General features: G+C 40.0%; 1 protein-coding gene across 1 annotated transcript in view; it reads right to left on the bottom strand.

Annotated features, from left to right (window-relative positions):
- LOC145438977 (low-density lipoprotein receptor-related protein 2-like) overlaps positions 1-20,877 on the bottom strand; it is an 85,970-nt gene that overhangs the window by 21,580 nt on the left and 43,513 nt on the right. The window contains exons 57-73 of the mRNA XM_080316382.1: positions 20,367-20,507; positions 19,612-19,734; positions 19,040-19,154; positions 17,082-17,208; positions 16,378-16,494; positions 16,168-16,316; positions 12,267-12,366; positions 11,724-11,917; positions 10,899-11,020; positions 8,578-8,721; positions 8,036-8,205; positions 4,912-5,127; positions 2,959-3,157; positions 2,557-2,649; positions 1,847-1,994; positions 264-403; positions 21-191 (exon numbers count right to left, since the gene is read on the bottom strand). Coding sequence (XP_080172508.1) covers positions 21-191; positions 264-403; positions 1,847-1,994; positions 2,557-2,649; positions 2,959-3,157; positions 4,912-5,127; positions 8,036-8,205; positions 8,578-8,721; positions 10,899-11,020; positions 11,724-11,917; positions 12,267-12,366; positions 16,168-16,316; positions 16,378-16,494; positions 17,082-17,208; positions 19,040-19,154; positions 19,612-19,734; positions 20,367-20,507 — 2,469 coding nt within the window. The remainder of the gene's footprint in view (positions 1-20; positions 192-263; positions 404-1,846; positions 1,995-2,556; positions 2,650-2,958; positions 3,158-4,911; positions 5,128-8,035; positions 8,206-8,577; positions 8,722-10,898; positions 11,021-11,723; positions 11,918-12,266; positions 12,367-16,167; positions 16,317-16,377; positions 16,495-17,081; positions 17,209-19,039; positions 19,155-19,611; positions 19,735-20,366; positions 20,508-20,877) is intronic.

The raw sequence follows: 20,877 nt of genomic DNA, 5'->3' as shown, positions 1-20,877 counted from the left end.
TATGTCTCATCCTGACTCACTCGATATAGTCCAAATGCGCGTCGCCCCAATACAGTCTCTCAGCCGCGTAGTCGATGCACAGAGCATTGGGCCAGCTGATCTTTTTGGTTATAATCGGTTCCGGATTGAGGCCGTTGAGCCCCGCTCTCGCGATGTAAGAATAGTCACCCCAGTCACTCCAATACACATACCTTTGGAAATCACAAAAATTTCATTTTTTTATTCAAAATTTAAAATCGTTGGAAGCAAAATTTGTGCATTACCCATGCTTCGGTGTTACAGCCACTGCTCTTGGCTGGTCGATACAATATGTGTTGTTTGCGTCTATGCATCCTTTGATCAAAGTTTTAAGGTTAGTTCCGTCCAATTCGGAAACAAACATCTTTTTCAGATCTGCGTCAACCTACATGGAAATAGTGAAGATATCAAGTCACATGCAGAAAAAAAGAGTCAAGTCGCTATCTTTGCCCATCCCTGGCAAACACCACAGAATAGACTTAAAAACATGATCCATGAGAGATTCATATATACACCGTTATCAGATATGATGACATTAGGTGCACATTACGCAGAACATAGCATAAATATGGTTGCGGGAATAGCCGTTACAGATACTAGATATTTCAGTGTTCCGGTGTATGCTCTGATTCCAGTGCCTGATACGAATGAGCAATTCAATTTTGTGTGCCTCGTAATTCATTTTTGTAATCTCCTACTTGTTTTATGCTTGTATCCATGTCTTCTCACACAGTATGACCATAGTGTCCTATATGGTGTCGACACAGGCAAATCTCACGCCTCAGTGAAATTGTATCACGTCACAGTTTCCATTTGGTTACAGGCAATTTGACGGTCATTTTTGACCGGCTTGCCGAGCATTAAATTTGGTAAAACGGGTATCAATCGAAAGGTGACTCTGCACTGATTACGAAAATATAAATTTTATTCCGCTCGTGGCCCTGGAACTCCCACAATCAGCCTCGAATTTTTCATTGTTATGGAGATTGGCATTGGGACGCAGCAATGCCGTCTGGCTCTTTTTCTCTAGAGCTACTCTCTCGTTTCGCCAGACAGCATTGTTGCGTCCCAATGCCAATCTCCATAGCAATGAAAAATTCGAGGCTGATTGTGGGAATTCCAAGGCCACGAGCGGAATAAAATTTATATTTTCGTAATCATTGCAGAGTCCGCTTTCGATTGATACCCGTTTTACCAAATTTAATGCTCGGCAAGCCGGTCAAAAATTAACGTCAAATTGCCTGTAGCCAAATGGAAATTGTGACGTATACAATTTCACTGAGGCGTGAGATTTGCCTGTGTCGACACCATATAGGACACTATGGTATGACTAAGGCTAAGGTGTATCTTAGTACGAACGGAGAAGTCCACTGCAAGTGTATTTTGATTGTATTATTGAATTGAGAAGAACTTGCAAATTCATATAATATAAAATTAGTGTAAGCTGTATAAATGACAGTGCAGCCGACAGTAACAAATGATAACTTGTCTGTCAAAATGTCAACTTCCTGGCAGCTTATGTTCCATACTCTATATATTGCAATGTATCCTAATTATTCAAAGCAAGTAAAACTCAAACAAAGTGTTGACTCCATTTTGTGACAACCCATTCCCAGTATTGCTATCAGTAGAATTGTAAAAATATCCGTACAACGTTCATGAAAGAGTATAGATAAGAAGTGTTACGAGGTTAATATTCTCGTATCTGTGTGTTGTTCTAAAAATATGGACATTTGAATTTGCGAAAGTTCAATAAACACGATGCGTTGGTACGGTAAACAACAAAATGTGGACTTGATATCTATGTCTACACGACAGATGCTCTTACCCAGTACAGTTTTCTAGAGAGCCATTCCACGGCCAAGCCTTCTCCATTAGGAATTTCGCGATTATGCAAAATCTTGCGGTCAGTCCCGTCAAACTTCATGCTTTCGATCCTGCCGCGAGTCACGTCAGTCCAGTACAAACGTTTGTCCCTAGATGCAAAATATTCAAACATCCGTACAAGATTAACATACTCTCTTATATAACTGCTGTTCCAATAGTTTTTCAGATATTATAAAGTCCATTCAATATACTGGTACTGCTTTATTCCTTCGGTACAAATTCTTGCATTAATTACCTTTAAATCCTACGTTTAGAAGTAGATTGCTTAACACGAGTCAAACCAAACCAGCCAATCTCCTAAAGGAGTCACAATTGTCGAAAATCAACGTTCAAACGATTATGAAACCCAAAAATATCACTCATCAGACAAAAGGGTGCTATTAATTTTCACAGGTCAAGATAAACAAAGGCAGTGCCCAGTGAAATTAAAATTTCCCAATTTTTAGTTATTTTTGTTGTTGAGATAAGGCCGAGACGTAAAATCATAGGCACCATGTTAATATTTCCAAGAAAAACAAAATTTCGACGCTTTCTCGAATTTTAGGAGCGCCTTATCACATGTGATAACGAAACCAAATTGACAAGAACCAGCAACGAAAAGTGTGTGTAGAATGCATAATTACAGACCCATCATCAACAACGGGAACTCACTGATAGTCAAAGTCCAACGCTACAATTGTATCGAACCCTTCCTCGACAAGTTGATAGTCCAGTCCGTCAGTAGTCAGATTGCGGATGTAATATCTGTGAGAACAAACAAACTTGGTGTCACATATGTGAAATGAGACAACGGTAATTCATGCAGAAGAAAAAACCAATTGTACCTCACAATTTGACATAAGATCACCACCCAAAGCTATACAAATAAATATGAAATCAATCGCTGCATTATTTTATGTTTGAAAGTATACCGTATTAAATCCGTCTTATCAAATACACTTTCCTGCTCATGTAATCTTGAAATGACAAGGGGATTCACAACCACATAACACAAGGATTATAATATTTACTGTGAGCGGAAAAATAACTATAATTTAGAAAAATCCAGTGTACCTGTTGCTGAACAGCAGATACGGCTGAATACCGGAATTCTGCTTGCAAGTCCTTCCGTCCGGTTCACGCAGGTATCCGTTCTGGCATTTGCATACATACGAACCCTCAGTGTTCTCACAAAGCTGTGAGCACAACCACGGCGATTCGGAACATTCGTCAACATCCTCGCAAGCCTTCTCGTCAGGTAAAAGCCTGAATCCTGTGTCGAAATCATTAGCGATTAGGAATAGTCACACCGGTCAATTTTTCCAGGTCTATTCATCAAATTGATGAGGTTTGCTGTGGAAAAACTATATTGTCAGGACAATATTCAACGCTTGTACTCCGAAATTAAAGACATACTTTGCAAAAATGTAATATTCTGAGAGTGATATTGCCATATAGTGTTTTGGCAATATGATATTTGACCAAGTAAATATCACACTATTAAAAATATCATACAGCATTCCGCAAAATCTTAGCTGTTGTTGAGTCTGAGTAGAAACGCCTTATTTTCGGAACAGAAAATTTGAACTAATTATAATTCTTTATGGGACATTGGTTATATTTTTGAGATCTTTGAGTTGGAGTTGGAGTTGGGGAAATAAAGAATGACTCGAAGTCTGGTAAAATGCTCTTATTCTGTCTACTCTAAAATCGAACCAAATGTTCTGTAATGTTACTAAAAAGTGCTGTTGCAGTTACAGAAGTAATTTCGTTTTCCATGTAAACGGACCTTCACAAGAATAATTTCCTTCCGCGAGCACAGTCTTTTGTTATATTTTTGCGAGCCATACATGTTACGGTAATAATATTCAGTGAAAAATGTAGTAAAAGTCTAGTTGTCCCAGTAGTTTTTACACGAACGTTAGAGTCAGAGTTGAAGTGAAGAAAATATTAGGAATCAGAGTTCGATTAAGAGTTGGTATATTGAAAATGTCTGGAGTTGAAGTTGGTGGTAAAGTGAACCGACTACACGTCACTACTTCGACTAACTAACAATCTCCAGAGGTAAAGCGATTTCTTAGTATAAAATGAAATAATAAAATAACAGCATTTTTCACCTTGACGTTTTTGCGACATATACACCTACTAATATCTGTGCATGTGCATTAGGGCTGTTCAAATAAAAAAAAATTCCTGAATCTTGCTGACTAGGTAATTAAATCGTTAGGTTGCCTTGAAAAACGATGCACACGAAATTTGAATTCATTCCAACCGGTAATTGTGGCGTTGATATTGAATTTACTATAAAATTCCACAAATATTTTTTTTTGGGAATTTTTCTGTCAACCCCATGAAATTGCCGAGCTGTCTTCAAAGACAATGCAAAACAAATTTGAGTCAATTCCAACCCGTAGAAGCGTAGTTATTTGAGTTCTTCTTTATTAATTCTGGGATTATCCTTGATCGGTGGATCATCCAAAAATGATCATCGAAAAACTCAACTAACTCCGCTTCTACAGCTTGGAATTGAGTCAAATTTGTGTAGCATCGTCTTTGAAGACAGCTCAACAATTTCATGGGGTTGACAGAAAAATTCCAAAAATTAGTTTTGGCATCTTATAGTCAATTTAAAATTTTCAAACTGTGATAACTCTGCAATTACCGGTTGGAATGAATTCAAATTTCGTGTGCATCGTGTTTTTAGGCAACCTAACGATTTAATCACGTAATCAGCAAGATTTGGGAAAAAATGTTTTTTTTAACAGCCCTAATGTGCATACCATCAGTGCATCATGTGCATGTGCCGCTGGACAAGGAAAATGCAGAAATAGCCTTTAAAGGCTTACAAAGTCTTACACCACCCCTCCGTGCTGTCCCGAAGATGCTGATTGCCAAGCGGGGAAGCCAAGGATACCAGTTTTACCAAACAGATCTTCCGGATTGAACATACCGCTCATCGATCAAGAAGCCGGACACTCCACCATTACGCTATCTTGTCGGTTAAATAGTAATTAAGTGTCCGCAAACCTGGGTCGCAAGTGCAGAAAAAGCTTGTCGGCGTATTGACGCAATTCTGTGCGCATTGATTCGAAGACGGATTGTTACACTCGTTGATGCCGCACTTTTCCTCGTCGCTGTTATCCTCGCAGTCAGACTGGAAGTCGCAGACAAGGTGTTCGTCGATGCAGGTACTGCCGTCATGGCACATGAATTTCCCTGGAGGACATGTCGGCGCGGGCGTGCCTGAACATTGAAGAGTGACGATGTCAAAAATTGAACCAGTTAATGGGGATTTGCACAGGTTTTTATACCGAAAGTGGTAAATGTAGTCATTGTTGGTACCAGGGGGTGATTAGTATCAAAGTAATTCAGCTTTTACGGAGCAGTCAAGCAGATTTTGCCTACCTGCACTACTACAAAGTGGTTCTTTGAAGAGTTTCTCGAAGGTACGGTATTTCAATATACAATTGCATAGTATATTCAAATCGAAATGAACCCGAATGTTGAAAATATTCAAGTTCATTTCAATATGAATAGACTATTCAATTGTATATTGAAATACCGTACCTCCGAGAAACTCTTCAAAGAACCACTTTGTAGTAGTGCAGGTAGGCAATATGAACCCGTCTGACAAGTGTCACAGAAGTGTCGGTGTCAGTCGAAAATATTTGGATTCATTTCAATGTGAATATACTATTCAATTGTATATTCAAGTGGTTATGACTTCAGACAAATTCTAATTCCGTTTTGAACTTTTTAGGCACAACTTGGCCTATGATACTTACTTTTTGCCTTACTCAGAAATAGATATTTCTGCTTGTACGTGAGTACAACAATGGCTACTAAAACCACTGCTGGTTGATGCTCAAGCAGGAGTAGAATAGGCGTACCAATTCAATTCAGTTTATGGTTAACAATTTCATCATTTCAATACACCACAAGACTGCGATACAATGAAAGATAGGAAGGTGTCAAAACAACATGGAGTAGTCTTCGAAATCAGACACCCACTGACCTGGGCGATGTAAAAAGAAGGCATTGAACACTGCATGAAAATTAAAAGCAGATAACATAAAAGGACAGACGACAATAAGAGGTGGCATGAGTTGGAAGGCGAGATCGATATGTCAGGTTGTGGTCTGGTAAACTTGAGGGCTGCCTAGTATTGATTCCTTAGAAATTTTCCGTATTTCGACTGGAATGCGGACATGCTCGACGACCGTCAGATAGCCGGCGAGATAATGTTCCACACTGCAGGTCTGGCATATCTGATAAAGAAATCATCTTTTACGACCTCTTTTAGGAGGATTTGTCTTCTTTCTCTAGAAAAGTGAATGGTTGTCTGAGCACGCCCAAAATGTCCTCTTTTTTCGAATTTCGAGTTAGCTGCTTGTACTTTCAACAAGACTTTCGAGCAAGATGTTTTATTTATTTGCAAAATTACTGTAGCCATGAAACACGCTGTATTGCTGGTTTAAAAAAGGTTTTCCAACCAATTGCCCTATCGTCTTGTTCTTGTAAACATTGATCGAAGTTCCCTGTAAGGTTCAAACTTAAGTTTGGTCTGTTAAGTTCAAAGTTACGGTAGAAAATTGTAACAGAACCTGACATGAAAAAGGCCCACTAATGTAGCAAAGGTGTGATTTTTGTGGGCCTAGCCTACTATTAGTGCATGGGTTCTCAACTTCCCTCGTATAACGGGCCGCACTTTAACAGCGAAAGAGGTTGCGGGCCGCAGAACATTATCACCGTCTATTAGTGGGCTACTATTCAATTTAGGCTACTACAGCCAATTTACCAGTCTTATACGGGCATTTAGTACATTTCTATGCATTATCAAGCATTGCAGTTACTGTTTTTGTGAGAATATCCAACTTCCAGTGGCGCAAGTAAATCCCTTCATGAAGCGTGCATTGCATACGTTGCCAAGTCGGTATCTGCACCTTCAACCCAGGGATATCTAGAACTCATAGTTATAGATATCTCTGCTTCAAACCCTTACACAAGAGAACTGAACTCTGTTTTAATGCGTGAGCGAGCAAGTATAAAATTACGGTAACTGTTTCGTTACAGAGGCCAATATCACTTTCAGCTCTCAGTGATATGAGAAGAAGTCAGGCGTTCGGGATCATTTATGAGCAAACCGATCTACTCTTCTCCTTTCCTTCCATGACTGGAGCCCTACATCACTAGTTACAGAAGTCAGCTTTGTAAAGTTGATGTTTTTTTCACTGGTCCCCTCCCCTCTGCATTTCCTCTGGAAATATTTCCAGTCTGATAAAACGCACCTGGATAATTTGCTATGCCACGTGCGTGCAGTCGGTGGGTTTGTCCAATGCTAGGCTAAAGTAGTCTACGTGGAAACGTGTTTCAGAACATGCAATAATTAAAGATCGACTGACTTTTACTCTTCTGGTGAGTGTTGAATCAGACAACTTTAGCTTCGAAATTTGTCAGGTGATGTTGGACATGCTGAAAAGTTCCGGAAACACCGAATATTCGCACACGTTAAAGTTTTATTGAAGTCAAACCTTCTCTAACAGATTCTTGGGTTTAACGATATGAACAATGCGCTTGTAAAGTATTCGGAAATTTTAACAATGCCTCGAAATATGGATTGGTGGGCTTGAAACCTAGCTAGCAACGTTTTCTCCCAGATCAGGCAGTACAGCTCCAGAGAAACTATCGTGGTATCATTTTAAGGTTCCACGCTTCGTTACAACAACTTTTCTTCGACAAATGTGACACATCTGTCTTCCATAACCATACTGTGCCAGTAGTAATTGCGTTCCTGTTGAAAGATGCCGCGGGCCGCAAAATAATCGTCTGCGGGCCACATGCGACCCGCGGGTTGAGAACCCCTGTATTAGTGTGTCACTCTGTGGCAGGCGATGTTTGAGTCTGTTCTTTCTTACAGAAGCTAGTCTAGTTAGGCATCTACCTAAATACTGTCTAGCAACTACCGAGGAAATGTATATCATCATCAAACTCAAACATTACAATTCCACTTTCACTTGAGCCGACTAAAAAATTTCCATTTTTTGGATGCTTAGAATATGGTAGGTCTAGAGTGGAAGTAACACCGCAAACTTTTGCTCTGCGGCTATCGCCCTCACAAAATATCCTTCACCCGAAGACAGTGCAAACTTACCGCAAATATCTTCGTCGCTGCCATCTCCGCAATCATCATCACCGTCGCAAGTGTAGAATTGATAGATGCATTTTCCGTTGCCGCAGGTGTACTGATAGCTTTTGCAAGGCTCGTAAGTGCAAGACTGCCCCTCGTCCGAACTGTCCACGCAGTCGTTGGTGTGATCGCACCTTTCCAGGGAGAGTCACGGTTTGAAATCAATCGTGAGACAGTCGTCAATCAACTCATAACTAGCGAGATTCAATAATGCAAGAAAAGGTAAAGGATCCAAATGCGCAACCAAAACTAGAACTAGAACTACTCTCATTTCGAAACTCTTAACTAGAGCTAAAACTAATGACCTTGAAAAGTCCACAACTAAGTAACTAGCTAAAACACAATAAAGTGATAGCTGATAATACGAATTAGAACCAGATCTAGAAGTAGAGCTACTCACTATTCAAAATCTGCAACTAGACCTAGAGCTAGAACTGCTCAAGAAATCAGTAGCAGGCTAACTAGATCGGTAACTTGTATAAGTTCGAATAGATCGCGTCTCTTACACATAATATGTCGGAATGCAAAGACCGTTGTCGCACTGATACTCCCAGCTGGAGCAAGGCGGGGGAACACAACCATCAAACAACTCATCGGCGCCATCTTGGCAGTCTGGATCTCCGTCGCAAACGTAGTAATCGGGTATGCATCTGAAATATGATTAAAAAGTGCCATGCAAAGAAGATCGTCAATTCATATTCTTCAATGTAATTGCAGAGATCGGAAAACTAATTTACAAATGCAGATCAGTTGATCCGAAGACGCAAACAGAACTGGACTTTGTTTTCATGAAATGGCGACACATTTTAGTTAGGGCAAACTCTAATTCCCATACCATGTATCTGTGTACTTGTCGCACTTACGACACAATTCTTCCTTAATTTCAAATCACAGCAAGCGCATTTCCTAACGTTCGCTTCTGATTGTATACAGTCAAGTTTCAAGTACAATAATATTGGCAACATGAACAATCCTCAAGCACTGGTAAAAACAAAGGTGCGGTTCTGTTACTTGAAGAATTGATCAACAGGAAAGTTTTCTACAATGCCTGTCGTCATCATATTTATGAACTGGTCATTCGAGAGGTTTGGAAGTGTTTGTTTGGATCGACAACAACAGGCCCTGAAAACACGGATTTTAATACCTTCAAGAAGAAGTGGAAACATATTGATAAATCAAGAAGCTATAAAACGCTGAAGTTTATTGAAGGCAGCTGGTTGGCAATGAAAGCTGATGAAGCAAAGCATGAAATAATTCCACTGATGAAACCCAATGATGAAAAGCAGAAAGAAGTCTTGATAAGAGATGACTACAGAGAATGTGCAACAGGCACCTTGGCGATTTTGGATGACAAATATGTTGATCATCGTTTTCGCAAGCCTGGTGCTACTCATAGCGCTAGATGGATGAGTCAAGTCCTGTACTGTCAAAAAATGTTCATGTGGAGTGAGCAAATGGACTATTTTGAAGAGTTCATTGAAAAGTTGGAACGAATCAATACATTCATTGCTTTGTTTTATGTTCCAGCTTGGTTGAAAACTGGTATTGCATGTGACGCACCTTGGAATGATCTCAAATTCCTTCATGACATGAAAAACTTTTCATTATGCGATCTCACTGTTGCTGATGTGGCATACAAGAAATTGCGAAAACATCATTGGTATCTAACTGAGGAAATGGTGGTATTTACCATGTTCTCGGCTAATCCAAAGATTCCTGACAAACTGAAGGAAGCGATGGCTGCTAAATTGCTGAAAATGCCAATCCCTGAAAAATTTCGCAGAGGTATGCCTCTCAGTCTGATCTCTGACTCTGTCTCTGAGTCAATGAGTATGGTCGATTTGATTGGGCCAGAATCGTGGTTTCTATTTGATGCTATACATGTGGAACATGATTGGTTGAGTCTTCCAGTTTCGGAATGGCATACTGATCCGGATTTCGTGACTGCTCAAGAATTTGTGAATACTGTTGAAGTAGTTAATGATGCAGCAGAGCGTATGGTAAAATTGAATACCGACTATGCTGCGTTCATAACGGATGACAAAAAATAGCGAGCGAGCCTCCTACAAGCTGTGGAAGATCACCGGAACAGATATGCAGATTTCTCGAAAGCAACCATTTCATCCACCTGATTTATGTAATATTTTGCCAAGTTGATCTCTTTCTTTGCCTTATTTTTTCGTTTCCTGTGATGTTTATTATGTGGCTGTGAGTGGATGTTACATTTACAGTTGTATTCTTGCACATGGGGATCCAGGAAATTGATGAACAGTGCAGGGTAGGTTTGAGGGGTGTTGGATATGTGATCCAACAAAATGACTATCAGTTTTAGGTAGTTTTGAGCAGTTCTAAGGCAGTGTGGGACATGGAAATGATATCCTGAACTAGGAATGCCTTATATAGTGGGGTTTTGTAGCACTCCAAACCGCAACAGCTGCATAAATCCATGATATATGTCACTTCAACTAGGCTAGGTGAAATCGTGACAGTCGGATTTTAGGGGAATCTCCTATTTTCAGCTGCTATTCTTCCAGCTCAATGTGCACACGGATGCAGGGGACGAGTTACAAAAAAAAGTAGCCAGAATATGTTTTTAAGGTATAAGGCATGGGAATCGGACTGAAAACCTGGACTTTTTGAAAGTCGGTCAATTCTGAACAACCCTAATGAACATATTGATAGTTGGGAAATTTCAATACTGTTAAGTGTTTATAAATAGACTGGTTAGTCGAAATAAGTACCATCAAAGCGAGTAAGCTTAGGAGATCAGATCATTAATTGTATATTCCAATTGCACTAACTAACAATGAATTACCGCTCTCCCTACTTTGAATATCCAAGCGGATTCGCATCACATTTGAATCGATCAGGTCCACACGTCAATTCGAGACATTGCTGCAATTCGTCTTCGTCTGAGTTATCGTTGCAGTTGTCGTAACCGTTGCAAACCTGTAGAGTTAAGTTTTATATTTGAATATATTCAGACGCACTGGCAAAGACGTAAGTATTCCAATGATCATCATATTACCCAAATTAGAATTGCATGTCATGTTATGAATTGAATGTATGGCTCTGTGTTAGGTGTGCAGATCCAGCGAGCACATATGAAATTTAAACAGTGGCAGAGGTAACATTTGAGGTCTTTGTACAAGAATAAGCCAGGTACTACGCAATATATTTGTTATATGTATCTATGAACGTTATATATATTATCATGAAGTGCTAGTAAAGCACTGTTTGAACACGTGTAGTGTTCTTTAAACTGATGTTGTTATTCTTTCCTTGATATTCTATTCAGTGTTGTGTATATCTTGAATTACAGGGGTCAAGTCCCGACCTTTTATCCCCAGTTCCAATTAGAAGTAATCAGTGAATGAGTACTTCTACTTTTTCGAAACACTCGAGCATGCTTTTTTATTTACTCGGAAATCGCTACTTTTAGTTTTACTCGAGTAGAAATTTACGCCGTTACTCCTACTTCTAGGCAACAAAAAACGGCTATTTTAATCGCCTTTGCTTATGGTGTGCCAGTTAAAACCTTTTTAATTCTATATTTCTGTGCCCTCGCCAAATTGAATCATAACTTTGCACTCAATGTTACATCTTCTTTACCAACATGTGATAATGACAGAGTCACAAACATTCTACGCACCCAACTAGTCGGTATACACCGGCCATTGTTGCATTTAAAAGATCCGTCCGGGCATTCGTGTTCTCCCGATGGGCAATCGGCTGGCTCGTCTGTGCCGTCGGCACAGTCGATATCGCCATCACAGAAGAAATAGGGAGGTACGCACTTTTTCTTGTCGTCACATATGTGATAGCCCGGCGAGCATGTTTTGGCAGCTGGGAAGAAAAGAAGTACATGCTTAAAAATTGGTTGGACTAGATAATTCTAGACGTCTAATTACACCAATTGCCAAAAATCCAATTCAAATTTAATTTGTGGTTTTCCGGAAAATGCTGCAGGAGAATTGTATAGTGCAAACCAAGTCATGCTTGTTTTATAGATATTTGCCATTGTCATGTTTGAGTACGAGCTGTGATTTCATATGAACTGACCTTGAACTGACTAACTCAATTTTCAAGGTTTTGCAAAATCGGTAATTCCGAATTTATTGTGCGGGTATAATTCTAATTCTTATCTTATTTGTAAAAGCTCTGGCATGTGGCTACAAAACGAGGCGCTACTTACCGCAATGCAGCTCGGACTCGTCGCTGTTATCACCGCAATCATCGTCTCCATCGCAGACATAATAATGGTATATGCACACATTGGAATTTTCGCATTGTACCTGTGAAATTGGAACTCATTTTCGTAACAATAACCCTTGCTAGAACAAGTTAACTTTAAATCAATGACTATACGCATGGTGTCCTATCAAGAGTTATAGGTACACTCTAGGAATTGAAACAGATTAAAAAGTGAAACCAATATGGCAAAGTATGATGTAGCAATCAAATTAATAGGACTGTGAAATTCACATAGCAACTACGGAAAAATTGACTTTGAATTGTACGGTATCATAACACTAACGCCAAAGGTAAAGCAACAGACGGCGTACACGAAACAAATCAAACTGTCGAGTGATTTGTAGGATGCACAGAAAATATTTTTGTTTAAACCAGTGGTTCCCAACCTGGGGCGCGTGAAAGCATCTGAGGGGGGCGCGAAGAAGCGGTCAATAGAAAAAGTTTTTTGCGCCCTGCGCGAATTACCTCCAATTAACGCGTGCTTCTCTATATGTAGACCGTATTTCATAGTTTTTAATTCTCTCATCAACAGTCATAAGTTAAGCCGTTGCAGCGACCGCTACAGTCAGAAACTTTACCAGTTACAAAGTTGAAAGTCGGAGAAGTTGAAAGTAATGGAAGCTGCAGCAACGCCAGAGAAAGCTGACTGCTCAGCCGTCCAAAGTCAAAATGTGGCAACGTCAGAGACGAGTGCTGACTGCCCAGCTCCACCAAGTTCGGAAAATGTTGAAGACTGTGGAAGTGTCAAAAAAGAAATTGTGGACCAGATCCCGGCGACGAGCAAGTCAGTGGGTTCTGATGTTCCAACCAGTAGTGACAGCACTTTCCATGGATTCGACCAGAGATTGGTTGAACTTGAACGTCAGTTCTGTGATACAGAAAGAGATGTTAAAAGTCGTATCGAATCGGTTGAGGATATTATGACGCAATCCGCAAATAAAGAAAAATTACGGGAAGCAATGAAAGGCGTTTCCCGCTGCAGAGACGAATTGCGCAAAATTACGGAAGAAATTATTTCAAATCACGCTGAAAATACGGAAACAGAAGATTTCACCAACAGTCTGAGGTTGGTGGAAATAGATATTAAAAAAGTCCGGCAAGAAGTAAAAGATTTCATGATGCTTCCATCTGAAAATGGATCCGTATGCAGTCGAGCGAGATCTGGAGCCGGCTCGAGATCGAGTCGTCGTACACAAAACAGTCGCACCAGCCTCGCCAGCAACAAAGAGCTACGTCATGCAAGCATAAGGGAAGCAGCCGCTTTGGAAGTAAAACTGGAATTTTCAGGGCAAGAAGCTGAAGTGAAAAAGAAGTTAGTCAAAGATGAAGCAGAGATGAAAAGACAAGAAGCTGAAATGAAAAAGAAGTTAGTTGAAGATGAAGCAGAGATGGATAGACTTGAAGCTGAAAGGAAAAAGAAGCTAGTTGAAGATGAAGCAAAATTGTCGCAATTGGCTCTGAAGAGTCAACTTGCTGAAAAACGAGCCGTGATCAAGGCTTGTGAGCAAATTGAAAAGGAGGAAAACGAAAACCTCTTCGGGTTTGATGACGATGAAGATGTCGTACGTGAAGAACCAAGTTATACAGATATACGGTGCAAGGTTCCTGTGTTGAATTCGGAAGAAAAGGTACAAAACTTCGTTATTAGTAACCCATATGTGTGCCCTGAAGTAAGGCAATGTAATGTCGAATGTAGTGAACCTGTATCCTACGGTCCAGTTATTGATAAAACTCCTGTGCAAATAAACAATGTCCCACATGTTGAGCCGGAAGCAACCGGCCGAAACACGTTTGCAGAGATGCCCGTCAATAATTCTATCGATATACCAATTGATCGTCAATACAACATGAAACCGTTGACGCGAATACCTGATATGAAAGTTTGGGTTTTTGATGGCGATGAAACTAATTATATGGAATGGGAAAATTCGTTTAAAGCGTTAGTTGAAGATAGAGTGTATTGTGTTCATGAAAAGATGAATTTGTTGAAACAACATCTTGGTCCGGGCCCGTTGAAAGTTGTGAAATGTTATTTTTTGCATGGTACCGAGGAATCTTATTGAAAAACAATAAGCGACTTGCGAAGTAGGTATGGAAGCCCTGTCGTTGTTGGGCAGGCCTTTCTAGATAAATTAAAAGGTTGGCGTCATATAAAGGAAAATGATAGACTTGGGCTGCAAGAATTCTCTGATTTCTTGGAGCAAGTTTTTGTGAACAAAAGGTTTGTGCCAGAGTTAGGCACTCTTGATTACTCGTCAAATCACGTTTACGTTGTGAAAAAGTTACCTCCGTCACTTATTGATAAGTGGCGTTGTAAAGTGTCAAAGTACAAGGCACAGATGAATGATGTAAATTGCTACCCTACATTTGAGTATTTTGTGTCATTTGTGAGAGATCAGTCTGAACGTCGAAATATGCCAGAATTCAGAATGTTGGATGAAAACCGAAATAGTAATATCACGCAATCTGCTCAAAAGTTTGGCCGTGATAGGCCATGTGTTTCATTTGGTACTAATGTTATGTCAGGCGAATATAATTGCCTGTTTTGTGGAAAAAATGACCACCATATCCCAGATTGTGTGGATTTTGAGAATTTCCCGTTTTCTGAACGAATATCGTTTATGCGTGACAAGTTTTTATGTTATGGATGTGGGGAAAGATGTACTAGAATGCACCACGGTAAAAATTGTCCAAAACGCGTAGTTTGTAGGAAATGTGGAAAGTTACATTTAACTAGCTTGCATCCGTGCTCTGCTCCCGCTGTTTCGAATTGTATTGAAGTGTCCGAGTATAAGACTGTGGGTGATTGATGTTGTATAATTGGTGCTTTGGTCTCAGATTATCCTTGTCTGTTTTGTATTACTGCTGTATAATGTATGTGATTAGCATTTGTTTGTGTTTGTTACCTGTTGCCTGTTAGGGTCTATTTCTCCCTTTGTGTTCGATGTAATGTTTGTAAAAGTCCGATACCCGACGTGGAGCCACATTGTTTACGAAAATAGTTGGTCTATTTCTCCCTTTGTGTTCGATGTAATGTTTGTAAAAGTCCGATACCCGACGTGGAGCCACATTGTTTACGAAAATAGTTGTTAAGACATTTTGTGTTGCACAGAAATGTCCTTAAGTGGGGAGTGTAAACGGCTGTCCCAATTCCGTCATGCGCGAAAGCATAAACAGGTCTCGCGCGAAACCAGAACCGTGACGGCACACACCGGCACAGGCAATCTGCAAGGCACGTGTTCTCAGAGCCCGCATATTCGAGTCGGCGCGCCCGCGCTTCAGTCGTAAGATAGACAATTGGCTCCATTTCGCTTCATTTATTCTTTCTATTTCTTATCGAACCGCAGTATGATTTGAACCTGGTAAATCTACAAGTTTCTGACCACTATTTACTACTATTTGGCTGTTCTGTGCTAGTAAAGAAAGCTCCTTTGATCTGCGTGTGTGATCAGGACTGCAAGAGTATACTCAGAGCGGTCATTAGTCAGTGACTAGTGCGTACAACAGGAACTGTAAGCTGTAGCGTCGACTCCGATCAAGCACTATAACAGCGTGTCTTGCAACAAGCCGTTGCAGCGACCGCTACAACCACTTTCAATAAAAATTATAACACGTATCGAAGTTGGATATACGAGGGAAAATAATTTAAAGGATTTGTTCTTTCAGGAATACTGTAATTTCCTAATCTTCTGAACAGTTAGGAATGCCACTTTTGAAGTTGAACGCGAACAACGGCTATCCTTAATAAAAATGAAGTTTTGTTGATGAAAGCTGAAATACTTTGTATTCGAGTATTCGAAGTACTGCCCGTCATACCTATAACACAATGGGTCGACACTTACATATCCATCGCGGCATTCAGACGGCGGACAATCCTGTTCGTCTGAAGCCAATCCGTCTCTACAATCATCCCGCTGATTGCAGACTAAGTATTCCGACAGGCACCGTCCGTATTTGCAAGTGAATTCGCCAGGTTCACATGTCGGATTTACTGAAACAGTGAAAAATCGTTATATATCTACGGAACACCACCCCGAAAACTGCATATTTACCGCATCCCTCTTCGTCAGCGCCGTCTCCGCAATCGTCATCGTGGTCGCAGACATAATACAGTCTGATGCATCTCTTGTTCGGGCAAGTGAAATAGTTGGCCGGACACACGTGGTCCGCTGAAATTTAGCGAGGAAAGATCTATCAGATTTTGACATCACGATTTGCGATCAGAGCAATCTAGAGAAGTTCTTATTCCCCAGCTGTTCAATGCGTCATGATTTTATATCCAAATTGCAAAATGCGAGAAGTAGAATGTTTTTCCGTTAATTGGAGAAGTAATGCGCAAACTTATGAAATGCTTCAGAAATTTGGAATGCGTTTTTCTGCATAGCGACAAAATGTAGAGCTGATGATCTATTTTGGATATGCATTGCAAGTATGGAACCAAAGCGGAAGTAACCTAGAAATTGTTCAAGACCTGTTTGTTCGCGCAGCTGAGTAAATTGGGTTGAAAAGCACTTATCGAATCAATATATATTAGCCAGTTCAGTGTCAATGTCATTGCTACAAATGTGAGAGACTTTTCATTAGGAAATTGAATGGAGTAAAACACTCCCTGAAAATGCTGATAAGTTATGTCTCCTGAACTATAAGTATGTCTATGAATATTCATAGAAACATGAATACAAAGCAAAGTATATATAATTCAATTCAGAACCAGGCTGCAGCCAAAGCTAAAGTGTGTAAGAATACTAAAGCTCACCACAAACACGGTCTGATTCGTCAGCGCCATCGTTACAATTGTCATAAGTGTTGCACACGTAATCGTAAGTAATACACCTGCCATTGCTGCATGTATATTCGTCCGAGTCACAATGTTCCACACCATCCTGCCAAAAATATGATGCCATGCAGCATGTGGCTTAGATAGATGAGCAACAATGTTCTTGTATCTAAATTTGTATGCTGTTAACATACTGGGACTGCTCAAGTGCTCAAATTTCAAGTCTTCCATGGTGATATATGCGTTGGAATGTAAATTTAATGTGTTAGCATCGTCATACCAGACTGAGGTGGTCAAAGCCTCGCTACTTAGTAGAAGTAGAGCCAATGCTTTGTAATCAAACACAATCAGAAGCATCAACTTCTAAGACATGTCAAATATACTTCAAGTGGAAGTACAAAATGAAGAGCTGAAAAGGACTCAGGTAGGTGGATTCAAAAATTAGATTTGGTCGTATACTTTTAGCAGTTATGCAGGGTTCATCTACACTACAAACGCCAAATTTCTAATGACAGTAAAATATGGCAATTTCTAAAGTCAATTTCGTTACCATGATACGGGCTCTGTCACCCAGTTGTCATGAAGTGATGTACGCATAAATGTAAAATCTATTTACATAGTCTTAAGCAGTGGTTCTTAACCTTTTTTCCTCCAGCACCCCCTTTTAAAAATTATCGTGCTCTAGCGCCCCCCACCCCATATTGTAAGGACTGTATTAAAGACAATGGGTAAGAGGGAGGGCCGTAACAGCACTTTGTCAGTCCCCCTTAAAACAATTGTGTTGCGCACCCATAGCATGATAAATCAAACTTCTGGGGGGGTCGCCACCAAGAACCCCGTCGCGTGATTTCGATGGTAAGCAAAGTTTGTGTGGCCTGGTCGCCCTAGGCGCCAAAATTTTCTATAATGCATATATGAATAGGTGGTAATTGCATATATATGTTGCTATAAACCCTTTTATCCTCTCAGCCCACGTAATCAGATTTACCAGTAGTGCTGAGTGAACTGCTCACATTGAATTTAGTACTGTTCCCAGTTATTAATTTTAACATGAATGTATTCCAAAGAAAGCAACTCCTATTATTCATCTTTCATGTGAGGTTGTGGACCACAACACCAGATTGTATCATCCTTTATGATACGATGAAGAAATATTCTGTCGATTTAATTTACTAGCTCTCAAATACAAAGCTTCAAAACATATTTTATGTACAAGGGGCTCTCACTCTCAAAAGTGATATACATTGCCCCTTCTTCGATTTCCACACGCTGTGCGCTGCAGGATATAATATCTAGTTCGAAACATTTTGTTTAAAATAACCCTAGCAAGCATGACGGCAGTGTTTTAACGGTAAATTGGCGATCTAAAAGTACGCGCAATTCATTTTACATGAACTATAATAATTAATAACCCACTACATTCATGAAAACATATGTAGCAAACATCATCGCGATCAAAAGTTTCGCGATTTGACATGATTTGTGGAATGTTAATTGCTCTGAATACTCATTAAGGATATGATCTTCTACTCCATCATCTACTGCGAAGACATTTTTCTTCAGCGCCCCCCATATCGCCCCCCTGAGCTCAGCGCCCCCCCATATCGCCCCCTGAGCGTTTTTGCCCCCTTCAAAATCGCAAACGCACTTTGGGGGGCGCTGGTGGCAAGGGTAAGAACCACTGGTCTAAAGTGTAAATCGTAAGTGGTTTGGCCTAAAAAAAGTTGTAGTGGAATCAGTCTAAAAAATAGCCACGCGAGTATTGCTAATAAGCACACCTACTTGAGTATCTGAAAAAGTTGTACTCTGGTACCCACAGTGATATTTCTGAAATTTATGGCATTAGTATTACTTCTACTTCAATAGCAATGCTGTCTTAACACTTCGGATCACAAGCAGTAGTTTTCCTTTGTAAAATATAGTAGACATGTACTCACCCTCTCAAGAATACAGTCCTTGCCACGATTGGTGAGGTAATACCCGATCGGACATGAGCATTCGGCTTCACCGCCTGGGCCTTGCGTACATATGTCGCTGCACCCACCGTTAAGTCTGAAATATCAAATTAAAGAGCTTTGTGGAGGTACAGAACTTCACTATACAACTGTGCTGTATATTCATATTGAACTGAGCCCGAATATTTTCGGTAGACACTGACGTCAATATCAATTTGCATTCGCACATTGCATTTTTCACGCTAGAAATTCAGTGTTTCGATACAAAAGCGAAAACGGATTGTATTTGTATTGCTTCCGATGATGCGAGGGATTGGGAATAGTTTCAAACTGGCACTGATGTTAAACACAGCTATGCTATTGACCAGGGAAACTGTTGCCGGGTCAACGAACATTATCCGTTGCATAAGGATAGATAAAATGTATCATACGCCAATCGCATCCATACTTTGTGAATCAATTTTTAGTTGATAACTGTGAACTAAATGACCGCAAAATCTTCATGATATGATAGAGCAGTAATTTAGCTCTTTTTTTTATCAAGAAAATCTTACCTGTCACACGGATTTACACCAGTACACTGCACTTGTCTACGGGCATCATAACCCACGATTCCGAGCGGCTGTCTTGGTGGTGAGGCCATCTCTAAAACTTGTCCTCCAGTATTCTTTTCAGCTCTGTGATGAATTTACCAACATGGAAACATGATTAAGAAGCGGCAAAAATATGGTCAGGCGAGTCCGCTAGAAAATAGGGGAAAATGCTTGTTGAGAAACGTTCCACAAGTTATTACCACAGCCGTACAAAACGATTGTGGAGGTGAGCAAGATACGCCAAAGCAGATCTTAACTTAAGTCGATATCGCAGAGCAGTCACGTAGTAGCAAGTGGTTGAAAAGTTGTAAATTTACCATGTTCAAACAATACCACAGCATCGTAATGAATAGCAATATTGAAGTGAAATGGAACAATATCAATAATATTCAGATTACATTTTCATCTGCCCGAAACACTCACAGAATGTAAATGCGATATATAAGACACAATGCAATGTAATGAACAGACAGGAGGATGCCGAAACGACCAGTTGCGATCTCTTTATGTTGTCACAGTCTCTTCGGTGTTAATCTGCCGTAAGTCCTTTTTTAGTCGCACTTTCCAGCTCTTATCCTTCTTTTGTTCTCCATTGGGTCTTTTTCTGGGCTTTTTTGTCGTGGGACGAGGAGGCCAGAATAGGGGCCAATTAAAATTTCATCAAATCGTACAGTAAATTTAAGATGTGTACAAAGCAAGTTACATAATAATCTCACCTAAACACCTTAAACGTTTGCCAGTCAGTCCAGTAGACGTATTGATTGAGTACTGTAAGGTCAAACGGGTGGTTTTGGCTTGAAATGATAGTCTCGCGAAGGCCGCCGTCCAAATTGCAACGTTCTATCTTTTCGCTCAAACTGGCAAATAAATTGTCAAACCTTACAAATCAAATTTCGGCAATGCGCCAATATATGCAGTACATTAGCTTGTATGTAATTACAACTTACATACTAGATCTCGTATCACAGCATAAAGGCTAGATTTGTTCTTTTATATTGATGATTATGCAGTGACTGGGAATTTATTCAAAAAATCATATTCAATAGGGTTCTGAGAACCATATTTGCATTTTAAATTTGACAACGTGTAGTCAGGTTGTATATTGTTGCGATATTTATTCCATGTTGCAAAATTAAATGCCAACAATCGATTTAAAAATGCTGCTAATCCGCTTATCAAGGAGGATGGTGCGGAAGGTTCACAAAAAACTTAAAGACAAAAAAAGGG

Source organism: Botryllus schlosseri, chromosome 5, assembly GCF_051294905.1.
Source record: "Botryllus schlosseri isolate E-star chromosome 5, Bs_hap1, whole genome shotgun sequence".
NCBI lineage: Eukaryota > Metazoa > Chordata > Ascidiacea > Stolidobranchia > Styelidae > Botryllus > Botryllus schlosseri.
Note: the sequence above shows the minus strand (reverse complement) of the source record. Positions and strands in the feature narration are given on the sequence as shown.